This window comes from Capra hircus, chromosome 29 (assembly GCF_001704415.2).
Source record: "Capra hircus breed San Clemente chromosome 29, ASM170441v1, whole genome shotgun sequence".
Classification (NCBI taxonomy): domain Eukaryota; kingdom Metazoa; phylum Chordata; class Mammalia; order Artiodactyla; family Bovidae; genus Capra; species Capra hircus.
The window spans coordinates 25,156,799-25,173,616 of record NC_030836.1 but is presented as its reverse complement, the minus strand read 5'-3'; the positions used below and the strand labels follow the sequence as shown (position 1 = coordinate 25,173,616).

Genomic DNA, 16,818 nt, shown 5'->3' with positions numbered 1-16,818 from the left:
CATGACGTTTGGGATTCCAGCTGTAGCTGAGTTAAGTTTAAGAGGAATAAATATGTGAAGTCCTAATACTGAGTTTCAGACAATCAGCGTGATACAAGTACACATCGTGATGAGGAATGATACAGCTTCAGGTCAAATGAAAAAGAACCAGGAGCTTTGACCAGAAGCCTGGTATGTGTAGTGATGCGGCTTTCAAGGAAACCGGTGTATTGTCTAGTAGTATTAGGATGTGAGTGTCTAGGCAAAAGACATCAGCATCTCACTGTCGACTGCACTGGTCAGGACACACCTGAGATGTGTTTGCTTTGTTTCAAATTCTGTTCTTTCGAAAAGAGACAGTGGCGAACAGAGGAACATAGGCAGGAAAGCGTGTTGTACGAGCAGTGATATTGCTGCTTATCCTGGAGGTGTAAGCTCTGCCTTCCAATTTCAAGTGCCTGAAAGTCTGTCATTTGGAAGACAGTGCATTGTACAGAATGGGCACTCAATAAAAATGTTGGAAGCAGCTCCTGTAGCATCTGCCTATAGGGCAACTATAGTGTAGATTTTAGTGTAGATATAAAGGAGCTAAAGAACGAAAACCAGTTAATCCAAGTTATACAATGGCAGATCTCAGATCCATGTTGAGAAATATTCTAGCTGCAAAAGGGTCACAGGCTAACTGGGGAGGTTAAATTGTCTACAGATAACTATAATCCAGGGCTGAGTGCCATAGAATTAACATTCTTGGGTTCAGGGAAGGGAGAGAATCTTTTTCCACAGGGAAAGACCTCAAGTGAAAGGAAAGCTGTAAGTTAGGTCTTGAAGGCAGTTAGGACTTGGACATCCTAAAAGTATGATTTTAGAAGTAGATGGGGAAAGTGGGGAACACTTGAGAGCAGTGAACCATACAAAGCAAGGGCATGGGAACAAGGCATGCTTGGCTTTTATGTGAGGGAATATAGTGAAGGGATCCGTTCATTTGGAAGGAGAGAATCCATCAATTTCTGCAGGACTTGTTTTAAAGATTATTCAGAACAGGAGCCCCAGATTTGTTCCACTCAGTACGGGAGATTATCCTGTGATTCAGTTGGAGGTTTTTGAGACTGTGTTGTATATGTTGATCAGGATTTTAGGGGAATGCAATTTCAATTTCATACAGCTTTTTTTTTTTTTTGGATCCTGTGTCTTTCATAAAGCCAGGCCCATCTGCAGATAAACCAGTAAGCTAAACCAACAAGATCCATTCCTGCCTACCGGAACCAGATGTGGTTCTGCTGTTTTTTTTTTTGTGGATAAGAGCAGTGCTTCTCAAACTATAATGTGCCTGTGCATCCCCTAGGGATCTTGGTAAATTCCAGAGTCTGCTTCTGCAGGTCTGGGGTGAGGTCTGGAGCTCTACCCTTCTAATAAGCTCCCAGGTAAAGCCATTGCTGTGGGTCCACGGACCACACTTTGAATAGCAAGAGTTTAGTTTGTTCTATGGCTACATTTTTCCACTCTGAAGTTTAGCACCAGGCAGCTTGGCAACACCTCTGAAGGCAGATACAGTTACTGTGTCAATATAATGATTTTAATTGGACAAGGAGAACTGGTTTACTGCTGGCTTATTGGTTCATTATTGCACATTCATTTGTCCTTCCCTGGAGCAAAATTTTCCTTTTTGATGCAAAGGATTTGATCCACTTTACAAGGACTTCAAAGTGGGTAATGTCTATCTTTGAAACACTTTATCTTAGCTTACCCATAATATCTGCCTTTCCAAATAGTATCTAATTCGTAACCACTTTGCAAGGAGAGCAGTTTCTTTGTTTCTGAATTAACTCAGCCTAATACAACTACAAGAATTATGTTATTAAACTTCCATGTAAGAAGTGTTTGCTAGCATTAATCTAATATATAGGGAAGTATTTTTAATTAGAATCTCTGAACTCAGTGATTTGTTTCTTTGAATAGTTTTGTTAAAATTTATTAGGTGGTCAGAAAATACTATTTTAGATGCACACAGGAGAGGCACAGTTACACCATTAGATATTAATTTGCTTGGATCTGGAAGGTTTTTCAGTATTTAGGAGGTTCTTCATGTACCGCAGCTATTCCTCTCAGTCTTTTATATGAGCTTCAGCTAATGAGAAGAGATAATTATTAGCCAACTATGAGCAGATTCCTCTAGGAGCAGAACATAGGGTGGGACCAGGTCTTAGGGTTAGTCTGTGTAGTGGTGTGTGTATGTAGGAAAGGCACGGGTAGAGTGCAGAGTAGAGAGACTCTTAAGCACCAGTGATGAAATGTGCCTGCATCATAGTTAGGCTGTTCCTACTAGAAGTCTGATATGTTCCTTAACTCGGCTTTCACATGTAGCAGGCACCCCTTTGTATTTCGTTTTCATTATCAGCATAGTAGCCTTCCTGTATTTTTTCTACAAGACTTGGACAACTGATCCAGGGTTCACTAAGGCTTCAGAAGAAGAAAAGAAAATGGTGAGCTTTCTCTGTAATGCTACTGACTTGTTTTATAGAAGGGCATGATAAACTACGTCGGTTTTTATTGGGACCGCATCTCTAGTGCCTGGCAGCTAATCAGTCTGTTAGTCTCCTCAGTCGTGACAAACCCTTTGTGACCCCATGGACTGTCGCCCACCAGGCTCCTCTGCCCATGGAATTCTCCAGGCACGAATACTGGAGTGAATTGTCATTCCCTTCCCCAGGGAATCTTCCCAACCCAAGGATCGAACCCGAGCCTCCTCATTACAGCCAAATTCTTTACCATCCGAGCCCCAGGGAAGCCTGGCACATAATAGGTGCAGCGTAAATGTGGAATAATTAAATCAGCAAACAGATTTCTTCACTGTCATTTATTTATATGAAAGTTTAAAAAGTTTTTATTTTCCATTACAGTAATATACCACCAAGACTTTTCAGATACAATTTCTGTCAGTAGATATGAGCTCCTGCTTCTTTATAATAATACTTAGGTAATGATCATACAGCTTAAATTCCCTTATGAAATAGAGAGAGTATCTCGGACGCGGCCAAGGGGAGTCCTTCTACTTACTGGCTGAGCAGATGCCCTTTCTTGTCCTCAGACTGAAATTGTCAGGAGTCACGGTGTGTTTCCCATTGCTTGTGAATGTTAGAAGTTGGGGAGATTGTTATTTTCTCTGTTATCTAAAGCCAGTATTCCTGAAAGCCTGCCTTTGAAACTTATAACCATCAATTCTGTTGTGTAGGTGGTTTTTGTTCCTTTCTTATGAGTGTATAATGTATGTGTTTATTTTTCTCTAGCATATTATAACTGAGAGATCATTGCCATTCATGGAATACAGGGAGGGGGTGCAATTTTTGTGCATTCTAATTTATTGACTGTGGTTGAAAATGCAGCCTTGAAAAGTCACATATTTCAGGCACAGAATGATATGGTGGCAGGTCTTCTAAATTGCTTTTCTAGCTATTGCAGTTTGGAGAGAGAACTGTGAGAATGGTATATAACCATGCATCATCCATTTCCCCAGTAAAAAGCAAACGTAAGGTCAAACTTAATGTCTTTCAGAGTATCATCACCCTTGCAGAGACCGGCTGTCTGGACTTCAGAACATTTTGTACATCCTGTCTTGTGAGTGAATCTTTTCCTCTATAATTCTTTTCCCATAGTAAAAGCAAATTCTTTGTTACAATGCTCATGTATGCATTTTTCACATCTTCTGGTATATTTATACACCTTTCTTTTTACCAGGTATAAAATTGGTTTTTTTTTTTTAAATTTCACATTGCTGTCAGAACAATTTTCTGCCTTGAACATATGAGAGAATGATGTTTATAATCTCTTGAAGTTGCCTATGGTTGAATCTCTTTATGTGTTTGGTTTGCTTTTTCCTGCCATGAAGCATATGTTAGAGCTAACTTGGAGTCTCAGGATCATGGTGACCCTAGAAACCGCCTAGTGAAACCTTTGATTTAGCAACTGAGGATTCATGGCCTAAAGAGAAGTAACTTTCCCCAAATTACTGACAGAGCCAGAAATGTAACTCGTGTTCGCTGTTTCTTCGGCTGATACTCATCCTGCTGTGTGGTGCTGCCACATTTCCCCTTCATCAGTGTCAGTCGGCTCTGGACTCCAAATCCCTCTTATTCATGGCCTAATTAAAGTAGACACCTGGAAGTAAGAGTAACAAGGCCTTCCAGAGCCTAAGTGAATTTGATGATCAATATAGGATTATTTGTGCCAGTGTGTCTTTATAATTTAGAAATAAAATTTTGCTTTTGATTTGTTACCACTTTGGGATTCTGATATCTGCTTTTCTCTCTCTTAATTGTCGCCTTAGATAAGGAAGCCATTAAGATCACTCCATTGCCATGTGTGCAACTCCTGTGTGGCTCGGTACGATCAACACTGCCTGTGGACTGGACGGTGCATAGGTGAGAGTGTCAAGTTTCCATCTGAAGTTCAGCTCTGTCTTCATTAATGCGTGTGACTTTAAGCATCTGTAGCTTTTGCTTGTCAGAGATCAGCTCTGTGGTCTTAATACTTTCGGAACACTGATTGTTGAGGCTGATAATAATTTTAAAGCACCTTTATAGGTAGTATCCTATTTTATCATGAGAAGTTGGTATTACTATCTTCATTTTAGAGTTGGAAAAAATACTAAAGGTCAAATTATTTGCTTGAGTTCACTTTAGTAGTATCAGTTTTCCACTCCAGATAGCATGTTCTTTCCATAATTTGTATCTTATCCCTTTTATTCACCTTTTCTCCTTGCCTCCCAGGCTCAAGTAGGCACCAGAGCCAGAGATGGCAGAGGTCTGGGGTCTGCCTTCCCTGGGAGTATTTACTGTCCTGATCTGCAGCCCTGGGTTTCCTCTGAGCCATCACAGTAAAAGGCAGGGCTTTATTCTGAGGAACTTCAGAGTCTCATGAGTCTTCAAGGGGAGGCTATGCTTGTAGAATCTTGATGAACAAAAGGCACCTTTCCGTGGTGCATTTTGATATTCTCTACTATTGGGAAGATCCCCTGGAGAAGGAAATGGCAACCGACTCCAGTATTCTTACCTGGAGAATCCCACGGACAGAGCCTGGTGGGGTACAGCCCATGGGGTCACAAAGAGTCAGAAATGACTGAATGACCTAACACTTCTGTGAGCTTTTGTGTCTACAGTACAGGTGAAGAGATCATTCCTGTGTTCCCAGGCTTTGTGGACCCCATCCCACCATAGGGATGAGATGAATGGCATTAATGACAGGCAGCCTTGAATGGCACTGAGAAAACAATAGTATAAGCCCACATATTTTTATCACACCATGTTTACGTAGTATTTTCATTTACATCATCCTCTTTGGTTGCCACAGGCTTGTGAAGTAGACAGAAGAGATATTTTCCTCATGTTATGGGAACACTGAATCAGAAGTTAAATGACCTACCTACCTGTAGTCACACAACTTGTCATTTGTAGATCAGGGTCTCCTGATTCCAATGGGTGTTGTTCCTTCTGCTGGGCTTTGGGAAGCTGGGAACATCATGGTGGCTAAGGAGCTTTGTGTCATTAGCGTCAAAATGCGGCCGTTTCCAGCATGGGGAGGGGCAGCACGTGCAACAGTGGGGCTTGGACACCTGGCACCTTCGCCCTTCCCTGCTTCTGTAGACCTGTCTCAGGTACTGCAGGTTGCCCCTCTTCTGCTGTATCCAGCTCCGTGCAAGATATCTGTTGCCCCTGTTTGTTTTCTGGGTTCCCCTGATTGAGTCAGTCCTTGATGTCCAGAAGTCACACTTGTATAAACTCATTCCATGGAAGGAAGGAAGAGACAGGGTATGATTTGCCCACTCATTTCCCTCCAGCACTGTAGAGGCCATCCTAGGGCTGTATAGGATTTACTTAGTAAGCTTTGTTCTCTCCAAAAAAAAAAGTGTCTTCTTTTAGTAAGTAATGAATAAATATTAGTTCAGTTGATGTGGACATTTGAACAGGGCATATCAAAGCTGTTTGGTTTGGGTTTAATGGCATTTAAAAGCAAAACAACAGCTTAGTTCTTTTTTACTTTAGTGGAAGCTTTTGACAGGAAATTGTTTAATAAGACCTTATTTGGAAAATCATTGTAAGAAAGTGTTAAATATGTTGTTTTTCTTTTTTGATGTAGGTTTTGGCAACCATCACTATTACATATTCTTCTTATTTTTCCTTTCCATCGTGTGTGACTGGTTTATATATGAATCTTTCATCTGTAAGTATACATTTTTCTTATAGCAGACTTAGACACCCACACTCGATACACTGTTTCTTATAAACTCTTTTATATCACATTGTGGCTGGATGACTATAAACCATACCCTAATAAAAGGGAAATGAATGCTCTTAAGACTCTTTCAGCATCGGGAAGCTATAAGAAATGCTAGGAGAGGTTAGTTGTCAGTAATTTGTAAGAGACTGAACTCTGAAGTAACATTGATAAGTTTGAGAAGTGGTCAAAAATAGACTCATATAAGTGCAGATTTATCCCTCGGTGAGATGAGTAAAAATCAGTTGCTCAAGTACAAAGCAAGGGGAAGTGATAAGTAAATAAAATAGGGGGCAAAAGTTGGTGGTCGAGAGGTTGAGGGAGCGGGGTGGAGGTGGTCATAGTACTTAAGGCACAGAACTCTGAAAGCTCGTACCATTTGATAAATATCAAGTCAGGACTTAGAACTGATGGGAAAACAGTGACAATGATTGAACGGTTGGAAATAATAACTTGGAAGAAAACAGCAGATCACTTATTCTGCTTCTCTGAGAAAGGAAAACAACTTTTCAGTAGCCGTGCAGGAGGTTGTCAGTGGCTGGCAGGGGTGGGGGGACTCATGTAGGGAGTGACGTCCAGCTGTTCCAAGGTGATCGAGTAAGAACAGGGTTTAAATTGAAGCAAGGAGGATTTTGGTTAGCTCTTAAGAATTGCATGCCTGTGCTTTTCAGACCTAGGAATAGGCTACCTAACTGGAAAAACGTACAGAGCTTATAGTTTATTTTGATTTTATTGGTTTAACTGTTTATCATTTATTTATTCTGAAGGCTTGAGGAGCATTTGGTTCTAGAGGCAGAGGCTTTACTCTGATCTGTTTCCATGCACACTCCTGTTATATTCATGCTCAAGTCTTGGATTTTGCCAGTAGAATACAAGTCTATTGCTTGAGCTAAAATGTGGAATGATTCTAGCAGATGTGGAAAATTTATTCCTACATTTTTTCTTTTCCTCTTTAGCATCCCAAGTCCCACCACTCCTTACTCCCCCCACCCCACTCACCAGCCGGCTTTCTCTAGGTTAAATTTTGTTTCATTGTTGAAAGGTAATTTTCCCCATGCTGTCCGCAGCCTCTCGAATCTCCTTCCAGAAACATCCAGGATTACAGGTTGTTGGTTGTTGTTCAGTCGCTCAGTCATGTCAGTTGCTTGCGACCCCATGAACTGCAGCACACCAGGCTTCCCTGTCCTTCACTATCTCCCAGAGTTTGCTCAAATTCATGTCTGTTGAGTCAGTGATGTTATCTAAGGATCTGATCCTCTGCAACCCCCTTATCCTTTTCCCTTCAGTCTTTCCCAGCATCAGGGTCTTTTCCAGTGAGTCAGTTCTTCACGTCATGTGGCCAGAGTATTGGAGCTTCCTCTTCAGCATCAGTCCTTCTAATGAATATTCAGGGTTGATTTCCTTTAGGATGGACCGGTTTGATCTCCTTGCAGTCCAGAGGACTCTCAAGAGTCCCTTTTGTTTTGTTTAGAGATTGTTAATTGATATTCATGAAATGGTCTGTTTTTAGCCCTGCCATAGGCATGGAGAGGACCTCAGTTATCTTGACAGCCCTGTTTCTACCAGACACCTTTGGTGTCTCTGATCACTAGGGAATGCTTTTGGAGCTTAGTGTAACCACCACCATCTCAAATGGAGCTGAGTCAGAAGGTTGTGATCCCTGATCTCAATTCTTGTCAAAGACCATCAGTAATCCTGAGCACTGAAATTTTGAAACTGCTTAGATTATTATGTCCTGTGGAATAAGAAAGAAAAGATTTTTTTTTTAAAAAAATGCTTCTTTCTGTTGAAAGAGCTGCCCTTTTAAAGGCCTGAAAATAAAGCATATTCCTGGAAACCCTTTTGGAGCTGGGCCCCTGGACCAGCCTGTCCCTTGGGCTTGATCCTCAGGGAGAGGAGCCAGGCTTTATGCTTCTCTTGTCTCTCCACACTCTCTTGTCACTAAAAATAGTCACCTTTGTGTGGGGGCTGTGTCCAGCACAAGACTGCATTGATAAGGACAGAAGTAATTTTCCATCACATTCATCCTTTCCAAGTTGCTTTCTTATTACATGCATTTGGTTCTTCCCTCCTCTTTGTCTTTATTCTCTGGCTCCAAAGCAATTTTTGTACTACGTTTTTTGTTCCTTAGAAACAGTCCCACCTTACATTCACTAACAACTGTGTAGACTAGCTGAACATGTTTTGTTACTTTAATGTATTGTTTTGCTATTTTGTGACCACCACAGTATTTCGTTACACTGAACAAGAGCATTATGTCTGTTTATCATTACTTCACAGAAGTCAAAAGTGAATTTTCATTCCATTTTTCTAACAAGGCCTCATTGTCATCCCACCTTCCTTATTATCAGCACTCCTGATGCTAGAACACTGCTGTGTACCCTCCTTTTCATGGGATCCAGTTCTAGCTACTCTGGCTTTGAGCAGCCTCTGTGCATTTCCCCTTTTGTGAGGTCTGTTTTCAGGGTGGATGGTAAGTCACTCAAAGTGTCAACATCCTTCCTACAAGCTACAGGACAAAGATTTTTAGATCATTGTTAGAACATCATAACTGTCAAAGCTATTAAAGATGAAAATGATTGATCTAGAGCACAAGTTCCCTGTTATTAGCCAGTGGCCACCTGATAAAAATGTATTATTAGTACACATTAAGGTGTTGTATTGCATAACATAATGTATGTGGCCATTTGCAGCCATATTTTCGATAAATCTGAAATCAGTCCCGTGAAAATTCCTGTTCGAAGTCATGCAGTGTTATCAAAAAAATTCCCAGAAGGGAGCAGTAGACGTTCAGAAGCAGAAAGAAAGTAGATATTCTTTCCCACGCAGCAGCTGTTTCCTAACCGTGCTGTTGGAAATTATATATTTTTTGTCGTATCAGGTGTGTATATGGAATGCATCTTTGTTTGCTGTCCTAATGAGCAGCTTTAAAGAGAGTGTAATTTGCCTTTAAGTTTTTTTACCTTGATTGTTGCTCTGTGATGATTGCCCTTAGAATGCTTCTGGCATATATGCATGAAAGATTGTTGGAAGTCAAATGGGACTGCGAAAAAAAAAAAAAGAAAAAGATTTTCAGGACTAAAATGGTCAGACAGTTGATAGTTAAGTCATGGACTCATTTCCTTTCTGTCCCAGGAGCTCTTAAGTGCTGCTTTGGGAAAATGTCTGAAACTACTTATCGAATTGTCAGAGGCATTTATAAAGCCTCAAGGTGTGCATCTATACAGTTCTTATTTCCTTGTCCTTTATGAATGCCCATGATGCCTGTTTGATGTCACTGATTTTTACATTGGGCTTCCCTGGTGGCTCAGCTGGTAAAGAATTTGCCTGCAATGTGAGAGACATGGGTTCGATCCCTGGGTTGGGAAGATCCCCTGGAGCAGGAAATGCAGCCCCCTCCAGTATTCTTGCCTGGAGAATCCCATGGACAGAGAAGCCTGGCAGGCTACAGTCCATGGGGTTGCAGAGTCTGACGTAACTGAGTGACTTTCACTTTTGCTACCTGGAAGATCTGTTTCTTTTTTTCTGCCTATTCCTGCCTGTGTTCTCCCTACTGATGTTTTTGGCTTCCTGGGTTAGGGGGTCGGTATCATGAAGACCTCACTTTGGACTGACATAAGAATAGATATTCCTGCAGAGAAACTGAGCTGCAGCCATATGAATCTTGTTCTTTTTTTCCTTAGGGGTGTCTGACTCATGAGTTCTCTCACCTGGCTTTTCTCCCTCTGCGGGATTAATTATGGTCCCATTGCACAAGTACAGTCGGTAACTGCCTGCTATAGGTTGTGTTACAGTGACACCCAGGTGCTTATAGGATTTCTTGTGTCCTCAACAATAGCCTGTTGAGCTGAGCCCTTAATAAGAATTTATGTTCAATTCCGTAATAGACCCTTGTCTTGCTGTAACACGGATAAGATAGAGAATATTCTCAGACAAATATTTATTGAATATATAATCATTCTCAGTTATCACGTCCTTGAATAACTAACTTCTGAGCAGTCTATTTTATGCTGAGTATGCTTTTAGTGATGGTTTTATAAAGGTTTTGGTTTTTATTCCTTCACTGCCAACTACCAATGCAGTATTGTAATAGCCTTAACAATAGTATTAAAAAAAAAAATCTTCGTTGAGCTGACATTTATTTGGAAGATAAAGTCTTTAAGTTGAGTTCTGATCTGTGCTATTATGTGTTACTTTCTCTTCTCCCTAAATAGAACTGCAGCAATTTTTATCTTCTTGAAGAATGACCACTAGCTTGTTACCTTTTTAAATAATGGATCCCTCTTTTGTGACTTCACAGATTGGTCAAATCATTGCACCACAACATTCAAAGAAGATGGACTGTGGACCTACCTCAATCAGGCTGTGACCTGCTCCCCTTGGGTCATGTATATCTTCGTGTTAGCAGGTTTTCATTTCTCATGGTCAGCGTTTTTATTAATAAATCAACTTTTTCAGGTATTTATTTATTTTCTTATAGTGCATATACAGTAACATGTAGTGAGGTAGAAGGACTTAAATTTCAAATCAGAAGACTTAGATTTGAGTTCTGCCTCTGTCACTTACTCTGTGGGTCTGGGCATGTCATTTGACCCCTGAATTGCAGTTTCCTATAAAATGGGGTAGTAATTGCTGTCAACTCTAACAGAGTGGTTTAAAGGTTAGAGTAATAAGGTGTTAGTATGGTTGTAAGAGTTATCTAAGCTGACCTCTTTAACAGATAGAGGTCAGAGAGGTGAATTGAATTGCTCAAGATCACCCACTGAATGGCAAAAATCAGAACTGGTAACTTAGGTCTTCTGACAATTCCATTCAAGGGCTTTTTCTGTCATATAATTAAACTATATGGTGTGTAAAAGCATGGTATAAACTATAAAGCATTGGGCAGACGTGAGATGATTATGTTCCCTCCCTTTTCCTAGCCCTGTTTGTTATCCTTATTATTATGTGGTACTTAAGGGCATGGAAGTGGAGAAGAAATGAAAGATGCATCACTAACCAGTGGACATACACTTGCAGAGAAGGTCATGACCATAGAAAGGTCATGCTCCAGGGCAGTAGCCACCACCTTCAGCTTTCTGTGAAGCTTCTGTTCTTTCCCTGCTGCGTGCCTGCCTTTAAGAGCGTAACCTAATTCCCATTGTTGCTATGGCCTCCCTCATGGAATGGACAGCCATGATCAGTCTGAGCCAATTACTGCCAGACCTCAGATAATTAGAGCATTACTCAACAAAAGCAAAATGTATTCCATTTTTATGAGGAAGTAACCAATTCTGCACTAATAATAAAAAGTAAAGGAAGGAAAAGGGGGAAAATGCTGAAGAAAGGAATTAAGCTGATAATACTGACTGAATTGAGGTTTCTGAATATTCGTCCTAATCTCCTATCCGACATCTGTAGACTCGGGCAGTAGGAATGAATATTAGCAGGACTTCCCTGTTGGTCCAGTGGTTAAGACTCCTTGCTTCCACTACATGGGGTGTGGGTTTGATCCCTGGTATGGGAACTAAGAGCCTACATGCCATGTGGTGTGGCCAAAAAATAATTTAAAAAAAGAATGAATATTAGCGTCAATGATTGTTAATATTATAATAATCATTTATAATGTGTGTGCGCTCAGTCGTGTCCAACTCTTTGTGGCCCCATGGGCTGTAGCCCACCAGGCTCCTCTGTCCATGGAATTTTCTAGGCAAGAATACTGGAGTGGGTTGTCATTTCCTACTCCAGGGGATCTTCCTGACCCAGGGATCAAACCCTTGTCTCTTGCATCTCCTGCATTGGCAGGTGGATTCTTTATCACTCACACCACCTGGAAAGCCATAATCATTTATAAGTTAGTTCTAAGAGTCCAGGAAAGGAGAAAGAAAATTAGAACTGATGTCTCAAATCCTAGGTTCTGCCTCTAAATCCACCTCTGACTAAGTAAATGTATTAGTCACTCAGTTGTGTCCAATGCTCTGTGACCCCATGGACTGCAGCCTGTCAGGCTCCTCTGCCCATGGGATTCTCCAGGCAAGAATACTGGAGTGGGTTGCCATGCCTTTCTCCAGCAGATCTTCCAAATCCAGAGATTGAACCTGGGTCTCTTGCATTACAGGCAGATTCTTTAACATCTGAGCCACCAGGGAAGTTCAGCCATAAGCAAGGCACTCAACATCTCTTAGGCTTAGCTTTCTCATCCGTAAAATGGACACACGACTTTGGCACAGTCTTCATCTCAAATGTTGAGGAGCCCACTGACGGGAAGGCGCTTTGGAATATGTAAAGCATATATAAATAATATATATATATTAGGTATTATTAATGCAAATGATTATTTATATATGGTTTACGTATTCCAAAGCACTTTCGCGTCAGTGGCCTCACAAACATTTGAGATGGAGACTGTGCCAAAGCCGTGTGTCCATTATACGGATGAGAAAGCCAAGCTTAAGAGATGTTGAGTGCCTTGCTTATGGCCATGGGGCTCAGTTAGAGGCAGAACCTAAGACTTGAGACATCAGTTCTAATTTTCTTTCTTCTTTCTGGACTCTAAAGAAGTACAAGTATTTGAGGATATAATATCTTTGCTTTTTAAAAGAAAGTTTGTTTATACTCTCTAAGGCCGGAAAGTGAGCTCAAAGTTTTGGATAGTTTTCAAATAGGAGAATTCAGAGTAAAGTTGTTTTCTTAATAAACAAAATAGTCCAGTTATTTGAAGTCTTTCATTTCCTAAGTGCTCTCATGAGTCATGGTTTTGACTGTAGCAAGTCAAACTGAGAGGGTGACTGCTGACAGGGACCATGGACTTTGTTCTCATGCTGACTGAGGTGTCCATCCCAGTTCTGTCATTTTCTAAGCTGTGTGGCCTTGGACCAGTTGCTTCACCTCTACCAACCTCTGCACTAGATCATTTTAAACATACTATTGCAAGTCCTTAGACAAGCTGAAGAGGGTGCTGTGATAATCTGTGTTTTACAGATAAGGAACTTGATGTTTGAGTTGTTTGAGAATTGGATGAGATACCTCAGTGAGTAATATTGGTTTTAATGGTTCAAGAATTTTTTAAGCTTCTTTAATTCTTACCCTTCGCCAAATTTATAGCTGTCCTTATAAAGGACAATTTTCAAATGTCCTTCACTTCAGATTAACTTTATTTGACCCTTTTCAAAGAGATACTAAGAAGCATACAGAGGTTGAGATAATTGTATTAATACTGACATTATGTTGCTTGACTCATCTGAAATTTGAATGCTGAATGTGTTGAGAATCTAAACACTGCCACAAGCAGTGACTGCTAAAGCAGTCATTTCATGACTATCAGTCAGTGCCCTCTGCTTTCTTGAAGGTTAATAAAAGGCAGACAATCCAAAAAAAAAAAAAAAAGCCCAGCTACTAGATTTACATAGGAGAGTCTGGGTTTGAGCTATCAAGTCCTTTCCCTTACCACGATCCTTGGTTAGAAGGCTTGGTGATGATGTCTTTGGCGAAGAGCTGATTGTTTATCAGTGTCCCGTGATGCTCTGCCAAGAGTGATGAGCCTCAATGTGGTGGGGTGGGGTTTTTTTCTGCATACCTTCCAATATTCTTTTTCAGATTGCTTTTCTGGGCCTGACCTCCTATGAGAGAACCAGCCTGCTGAAGCAGAGCAAGCACATGAAACAGACATTGTCCCTCAGGAGGACCCCCTACAAGTAAGTGAGACCTGTTCCTCCCTCTGGGTCTATGGAAGGTGCTGGCCTCACCGTCACCACCTGTGGCCCTGCTGCCATCCTCCCAACTGGCTTCATGATGGAGCTGGACCTCTTCTTTCTTGGAAGCCTCAGTGATAGCAAGAGTGGTAAGGTCATGAGCCCCAAGGTGGTAAGAATTTGGGATTTAGTCTACTGGACCAAGCACAAACAGTAAGTGACTTTGAAGTTTTGCCAAGCCGGGGGATCTTTTCAGTCAAGCCACATGGTCACAAGGTTGCATATTGCTGTCATGAAGTCAGTGTGAGATAACTGAGCACGTGGGTGAGAAAGCCAGCCACAGGGCTCTCTGCAGAAAGCGTTAGATTGCGAGCTTTGCCAGGATTTTCAACCTGACTTTCTATCACCAGTAATTCTTTTAGCCCTATGGTTTAATGAGCCCACCCGTGTCAAAGAAAAGCTACTTTTTCAGGTTTGGGATATGTTCTCCCGAGAGCACCAGCTGTATAAAACCCGTCCTCTGTCAAAAATGAGTGTGTCTGTAGGAAGGCCATCCTCTTATGATGTGAATGATCAGGCTTTGAAGCTTATCTCCCTGTCACATATATCGGGATCTGGAGGCCGGGAGCACTGCAGAGGTGACCCAGGGCCCTCCAGGGATTTGAATGCTTACTGCATATCTCATGAGCAGTCTATTTTAAAGCACACTCATGGTACAAGATGAAACTGTTAGGCTGTTAGACAGGGAAGTCAGAGCCTGTAATATGACTGTGATGTGTGTTTGGAGAAGAGAAATTGACTTAATTGGGAAGAGGGGGCCAAAGCGATGGAGAGTAGAGACTGGTGTTAAGCTTGTGTTGATTGCTAGAGACTGGCAGCTGTAATAAGTCCCTTTCTCAGGGATGTAACCAGAAGAATAAATATTTAGTCCACCGAAGTATGGACCTCTTTGCAATAGAGGTGTAATTTTAAGCTGAGCCTTGAAAGACATGGGGTTGGGGAGAAGGAAGGAAGGGCATTCTAAGCCCTGGAGAAGAATCTGAATAAAGGGCCAGAGGTGAGCGAGCTGGGGCATGATGAGTAACAGCAGCATCCCTGGAGGAACTAAAGGTAAAGCCTTGGAGCCACTTTGAATCTGGCTTTCAAATGCTGCTCAACCCAAAGGTTTGTCTTATTTGTCCTCCCTAAGTTACTTTTACGCATAGCCAGCTCTTGAGCTGGGCCCTGTCAATCTCCAGCATGCCTTCCCGCTTCTACCCCGTCAGTTCCACGTGGGCAGCCCTCTGCCTGGGAAGTTGCCTTCTGAGCAGCCTTGGAACTCTTTCCAATGGCTCTCACTAACCAGCAGCAGCACACGCTCATCCTCACTCACAGATGTGTCCTCATGTACGATGGGGCACATGCATAAAAATGAATATTCCTGGTAACTGGAACAGATAGTAGCACTCGGGAATTTAATGGAGGACAATAAAGATGGTGAAGATACATGCAGTCAGGATGGCTCCAAAGGTGAAGTGGGCCTTGCCCTGGGCCTTGAGAGCTGGTAGGACTTAAGAGGATGAGGGTGTTACCTGATACGAGATTAGTGAAATGTGTGTTCCAGGGTAGTAGAATGGCCCATGCAGTTGTGATCATGGGGAAAGTAAAGCCACGGTAGCTATCACAAAAGGTACGTTTGGAACATGGAAACCCGAGGAGTCTCGGGGCTTTATTGTGTAGGGCTGTGAGTACAAAGATGAGGAATTTGGATTTGAGCCTCTGGGCAGAGGAATGTCTTTAAAGGGTTTTGATTGGGAGGTGAGGAGCTATGATGTATCATGTTTTTGGAGGCCCAGTCTCCAGTATGTAAGATGAATTAGAAGGAATTGAGACAGAAGCATCATTTAGAGAGTTTCTTAGAAGAATCCCATCTTATTGATTGTGTGTGTGTGTGTGTGTGTGTGTTTCTGGCCCGTCTGGCCTTCGAGATAGTCCAGGTCTGAATTAGAGCAGTGGAAATGAAAAAACAAAAACTTAATAGTGGTGGTGACCGTTCCAGTAAGTGAGGATCCAAAATGAACTTAAGTTGCCAGGAATCTCAGAATAGGGATTCACGTTCAGAAATGGAGCCAGGCTTCAGTTTTTACCAAAGGGTCCCAGGTTCAAGGAACTGTCTGATTCACCTCTGGATTTCTGTGGGATCTTAGAAGGATGTGTATTGTAAATTCTCAGCGCACATTTAGGGTTTGAGTAAATGTTTATCAAGTGCTAACAGGAAATGTAGTAAGACGCGTTCTGTTCCTTTCTTGGCAGCCTTGGGTTCACACAAAACCTCGCAGATTTCTTCCAGTGCGGCTGCTTTGGCTTGGTCAAGCCCTGTGCAGTAGACTGGACTTCACAGTACACCATGGTCTTTCACCCGGCTAAAGAGAAAGTTCTTCGCTCAGTATGAAGAAAAGCACCCCGTAACTCTCACTTTGATTTGTTTGTACTTACATCGATGCTCTGTGGTCTGCAAGTGAAATGAAGATTGAGGGTTCACCTAAGCCCAGAGGAAGGCACAGGTGGCTTTTAAAGCCATTTGGTAAAAACAGAAGTTCTCAAGAAAGCATTTACACGTTTTCAGGTTTAGTAAGACGGACTGTTCCTGAACAATCTTAGCCAACGTCTAAAAAGAACTTTTATATTTTTCACGAGAAAATGCAAGTTCCTTTTTTTTTTGGCGATAATATTCACCGATTATGGAGAAAGTGTGGTATTTTCAGATACTTTATTGGCTGTTTCAAAGTAGTACTATTCTTTAAACTTGTAATTTTTGATAAATTATTTGTCTTTGTTTTATCTATAAATATGTAAAAAAAATATTTAAATAGATGTACCTGTTTTGCTTTCACGTGTAATAAAACAATTTTTTTGTAGCTGA

General features: G+C 41.5%; 1 protein-coding gene across 3 annotated transcripts in view; it reads left to right on the top strand.

Annotated features, from left to right (window-relative positions):
- ZDHHC13 (zinc finger DHHC-type containing 13) overlaps positions 1 to 16,818 on the top strand; it is a 52,224-nt gene extending 35,406 nt beyond the window's left edge. For 2 of the 3 annotated variants that reach the window (XM_018043479.1, XM_018043477.1), the window contains exons 11-17: positions 2,335 to 2,459; positions 3,529 to 3,591; positions 4,301 to 4,394; positions 6,109 to 6,192; positions 10,547 to 10,704; positions 13,822 to 13,919; positions 16,209 to 16,818. In XM_018043479.1, the coding sequence (XP_017898968.1) occupies positions 2,335 to 2,459; positions 3,529 to 3,591; positions 4,301 to 4,394; positions 6,109 to 6,192; positions 10,547 to 10,704; positions 13,822 to 13,919; positions 16,209 to 16,347 (761 nt within the window). In that variant the 3' untranslated portion in view covers positions 16,348 to 16,818. Of the gene's footprint in view, positions 1 to 2,334; positions 2,460 to 3,528; positions 3,592 to 4,300; positions 4,395 to 6,108; positions 6,193 to 10,546; positions 10,705 to 13,812; positions 13,920 to 16,208 lie in introns of all 3 variants that reach the window. The other variant, XM_018043478.1, reaches the window with a different exon arrangement.